Here is a 5,555-nt window from a genome sequence, read left to right on the forward strand (position 1 = left end):
ACCATCACGTTATCTACATCGACTCTGAGATGCAAGTACATCTAACTGACGAGTCTCAAATAGAACGACGTACGTTTCTTGGATTCCACTACCAGCCACTATCCATCTCTACTTATACTGCTTGTGACTTAAGATAATATCGAGGCAATCCGTACAGGATGCACGTATGGCCAATGAGATACTGATCAATTTTAATCGTAAACATCATTACTTACATACTAACGCCTTTTACCCCTCGTGGTGGAGCATAGGACGCACAACAGCATTCTCCATCCAACCCTATTTTGGGAAATCCTTTCCAGTTCTTTCCAGTTAACATTCATCCTTTTCATATATGCTTCTATTTGCCGACATAATGTGTTCTTTGGCCTTCCTCTTTTCCGCTTCCCATCAGGATTTCAAGTTTAGTAATTTCCCTAATATATGTCATAATTATCAATGAGAAGATCTAAACAAACAATACAAAGTGAATCTATGATTTTTTATTGTTTTCATTACACAATTACAATAATATACATTACTCTCTCTTTCTCTATTTATTCTCTTATATTATGTCTTATTTTCAATATATTCATAATTTTTTCCATAATTCATAGTTTTCTCAAATAAAATTAATTTAAAACGTAACCATATAAATAAAATCATAATTAATACATGTAATAATGCATCTAATATAAAAATAAATGATGTCATAAAAGTTAATGTATAATTATAAATTATAGTAAATAATAAACCACCAAATAAATTTGCCATCGTTTCAAATATTGATATTAATGCAAATGATGCACTAATTTCTGTTTTATATATTAATTTACTTATAATAGAACGTGTTGCTGATGTTATATAACCAGCTGCTGATCCAATAATTGCACCAAAAAATATCCATCTTTTTTGTTTAGTTATACTAAATAATAATAAACGTATAATTTTTAATAATAAACCAATCAAAATAAAAGTTGTATCATGAAGTGTCAATTTTTGTTCAATTATTGGTAGTATCAATGTTAAATGTATAAACATACAACCATAGTAACATGTTAAATAGTAACTATATAATTGACTAGTCCATAATGTTGGTTCATTACGTAAATATAATAATATAATATCTTGTTCACCAGATTTTGTCATTTGATTAAATAATACTGTAAATAATAAAATTAATAATAATTTATGTTTTTCATTGAAATTTTTTGAAAATAAAAATTTATATGATTGATAAAATTGTTCAATGATTGTTGTTTGAATGAATTCATATAGTTTCATGATATGATTATTTGTCATTTCCATGGATCTAGTACAAGGTACTGTAAGGTGAATTGGTCTATTATTATTATTATCATTATTATGTAATATAGGTGTATTCTCATCAGATTTTGAATCAACCACAAAAAATAATAAAATTAAAACAATAAATAAATTACTTAATGCACAAAATATAATTGAATCAGAATAATTTAAAAATGTTAAAAATAAACCAAGACATAATGTTCCAATAGATAAACCAAGACAATTTATACCTAATAATCGACCAAGCATACATGTACGATTATCTATATTAGTCATATCAGTTATATAACTATTAGCTCCCATTGTAATTGCACTACTTTTACCGCATATACCATAAATAAATCCACCAATTAAAATATATATAACAGAATGATGAATTATATTATTATTTGGTAATATACTTAAAGAAAATAATGTACATGCAATAACTGCACCTAAACATGGTATTAACATTGATATTTTATGACCATATTTATTTGAACATATACCATAGACAAAACAAGCTATTGTAGCTGGTAAATTTAACAATATACGATAGGTTAATAAATAATATCCAGATAATCTTTGTATTTTAGGTAATAATTGATCATCTATAGAATGTTTGACAGCATCATCATGATCATGATCATAATCAACATCAATATTGTCATTTTCACCGGAACAAATAATTTTTTCTATTTTTGTTGAATTTATAAATGATAAACAAATAATTTTATATATTTCAATACGTGTACCATATTGTAAAATTGTTTCTGTTAATTTATATAAGAAAAAACAAAATATAACTAAATGAATAGATTGTTTTAAATGAATAGTTCGTTGAAATATTGAAAACATTGAAAATATTGTTTAAAAAATCCAAATGTACCGTTTTTAATTGAATAATCAGAAAAGTCAATGTGTTTTAAAATGATTTATATCAGTTATAAATAACATTTGGATAAGAAAAACTAAAAATTTAAAATGTTAATCAAATGAAGAAAAAAAAAGAATATTTGAATTTATCATAAAAAATATTAACCAATCAAATTTTTTGTTAGATTGTAAGAAGCTGATTGGTTGAAATTTTTAAGAAAGTGAACCAATCATTTTCTTAGATTTCACAAATACATTTTTTCTTTTTAATGTCTCACATTAATTGGGCGCCCATATATTATGATACAATTTAATTAAATTTAGATGTTAATTCTTATAAATGGTTTATAACATTAGGAAAGCTTAGAATAATTTTATGTTTAGTGTTCTGTAAATAGATAAACACTTTGTTTAGTGGTTCATATTTGTCCTGGATTAATGTCAGTTAGGGTACACTCAAAATGTAAACAGTAATTATGTGCTTATCTAATAATATCATCCAAAATGATTCCTCCAAATTACAATGGAAAGTCATAGATGATGAAATTCTGACATATTAGGGGTGAAATATTTATCATCAATGACACTGAATGATTGTCAAAGCATGTCGTAAATTGACTGAAGTTGATGTTGTGAACCTGTGAGTCCCAACTCAACTGTTTAAACTTGACGTTTCTACCATGGTATTATGAAGGTCCTAGGTTTAATCTTAAGTGGTAATGTGTTGAACAGAAAGCTGAAAATCAATCTATATGACCTTTACAATGATCAGTTTGGTTATCGATATGGCCCATATCAAAACTATACAAAGAATAATACTCAATTAACTCTACAGGCAATCCCATTATAAAGGCAATTAATATTACTAATCTATTTGATGATTTTAAAAAATATTCACACTAAAAATGAAGGTATTTAACGTAAATTAATTTTCATTTACAAGAATAAGATACGTCTGTTCTGTTTATATGTATGTGAAACAAAGCAAGAACTTTTAACAAAGATTAGTGCATATATTTTATATTTTAGCTGGCATCTTTAATAAATAAATGCGAAATAGTCCGAGTATTATTCGTATTTATATGAATAAATTTATAAGGAAAAGGTGTATTTTCCGATACAGTTTAATGTCTAAAGAAATGTATAGAATTGAAATTTATGACTAAATCTCAAATTATATGACTTGCATTCATATGTACAAACTATTACCTTAAATTAACAAAGTTGTTAATTATACAATTGGAAGATAAAGACCTATGCTTTTAATAAATTAGTTGATTTTTCTAAATATAGTATCTTGAATAAACTTCATTAAATCTAGTAACTGTCTTTAAAGAGATAAGGAAAAGAATCATGGAAGGTACATTTATCATCTACAATTTATGAATCTGAATCATACACATAAACTAAAATGATCAATTCCACTGCTAGCCATTATCCATTTTGCCTATAAATCTTGTGACTTCAGACAATATCGAGATAGTCTGCACAGGATGCACATATGCCAACAAGAGACTGATCAATTGTAGTCCTAAATAACAATGGGAAGATACAAGTAAACAACACCAAGTGAATTGAAATTATCAATTCAGGTTTAAATTTCATATTTTAAAAAGTCTTTTTTTCTTTTAATCGCTATTTATATTATTTTCTAAGTTCATAAATAGAATTATAGATCAGAAGGGGTTTTGTGGAGAATTTAGTATTTTCATAGTTGAAATCATGAGTCGATTGAAGCTAGACTACCATGGAAAACCTGGAGTGCGGGATCGTGGATGCGCATTGCTGAGAAGTCCGATAGTAGGACGAAACGACCGTCCAGTGCTTCCAGGTTTTCCATGGTGGTCTAACTCACTGACTTATTTAGCTAATTATGTCATTATAATGTTGAGTAGTATACTTAAAAATTTGATAAGTTCCCATATTGTAATTTAAAACAACATATATAAGTCAACAATATTGTTTTTTTTAAATTAGATCCTCTAATATACAATAAAATTCATATGTATATATGAAATTATTAAACCAATGAAGGCAGTTTATGAGTCACTGATAACAGTAGAATAAATTATATAAATAAACATAATATGTAAAAGAGTACAAATGGATTGTGTAATAACACATGTAGTAGTTATGATAAGAATAATAAAGTCTTGCATCCATGTATCATAATGGACAATAGCTCAATGATCTGAAAAATATAGACACTGAAACAATATTCATAAAAATTATAAGATTACGTAATAAGAAGTGTTCAGATAGCTGGACCGTGGTGTATATTTCTTTTCTCAAATGTACGCCCCACGGTCACAACTAGTACACCTGACATCACACTGCTAATTTGTAGTTTTTACTTATTATGTTTATTTATATAATCTATTCCATTGTTATCACTGACTGATGAGGATCTAATCGAAAACAATATTGTTTGCTTATATATGTTGTTCTGAATAGTATACTCAATTTGACAATGATTGTTGTTTCATAAAAAGAATTTATTCCTTTTGTTATCATTTACAAAAGCCGTACAATTGTTTCCATAGTTACTATAGATTCATGACACTATATTCGAAAATAGATGTGCTATTCTTAAAAGTAATAGAATGTATTATAATAAAAACAGTTTACAAATGAGAAGAATGACCGGTAATTCTCAACTTAAGAAATTATTAGATCAATGCAACTTGAAGAATGTTTTTTAAACTGATTAGAAAACTGGTTAAGAACATCATTAAATTCACTTGGTATTGTTTGCTTGAATCTTCCCATTGTTGTTTAGGATTTCAATTGATCAGTCTCTTGTTGGAATATGTGCATTGTGTGCGGACTGCCTCGATATTGCCATAAGTCACAAGCTTTATGAGCGTTATCCACTTAACTACTGAGTCCTGATAGCCGCCTGTTTGTGCAATGGGATAAAGTTTATATTAATTTGGTATTGTTTGCTTGTATCTTCCTAATGAAATCCGATAACCATTAAGCTTTGAACACCCATGATCTTACAAGAAATCACAACCACAAATCTCAAGGCTCGTATCTACTACTTAATCTTAAAAACACTGGTTTACATCCCTAATTTCAATCAATTCTCTGTAGTTAGCAACCGCTTGACTGAAGCTAGAAATATAAATCATTAGATGCCATTTCAATGGTCTGAAGGTTAAACACACGCCGCTAGTCTAATTAGTGATAGGGTTGTGAAAACAATCCTGATAGATTCCTTACTTTTTTTTAGTTTACAACAGTTGTCTAACTAATTTCAGTTCATGAATGTACAATATCCACAACTTATCATACTACAATACTACCACTATACTATTGTTTCATTCTTGTCTACAATACTTCAAACAGTTAACATTCAAACCTACATGACTTTTTTATGTATAATTGAAATCATGAATTAATCGAAGCTA

The 5,555-nt window shown here is 27.4% G+C and overlaps 1 protein-coding gene across 1 annotated transcript; it reads right to left on the bottom strand.

Annotated features, from left to right (window-relative positions):
- Positions 1-549: 549 nt before the first annotated feature.
- Positions 550-2,124, bottom strand: Smp_177780 (putative sugar transporter; the record flags this gene model as incomplete). Its single annotated transcript, XM_018797171.1, has 1 exon — positions 550-2,124. The coding sequence occupies one exon, from the start codon at positions 2,122-2,124 to the stop codon at positions 550-552; it is 1,575 nt and encodes a 524-aa protein (XP_018652239.1).
- Positions 2,125-5,555: the final 3,431 nt, after the last annotated feature.

This window comes from Schistosoma mansoni, chromosome 4 (genome assembly GCF_000237925.1).
Source record: "Schistosoma mansoni strain Puerto Rico chromosome 4, complete genome".
In the NCBI taxonomy this organism is placed as follows: domain Eukaryota; kingdom Metazoa; phylum Platyhelminthes; class Trematoda; order Strigeidida; family Schistosomatidae; genus Schistosoma; species Schistosoma mansoni.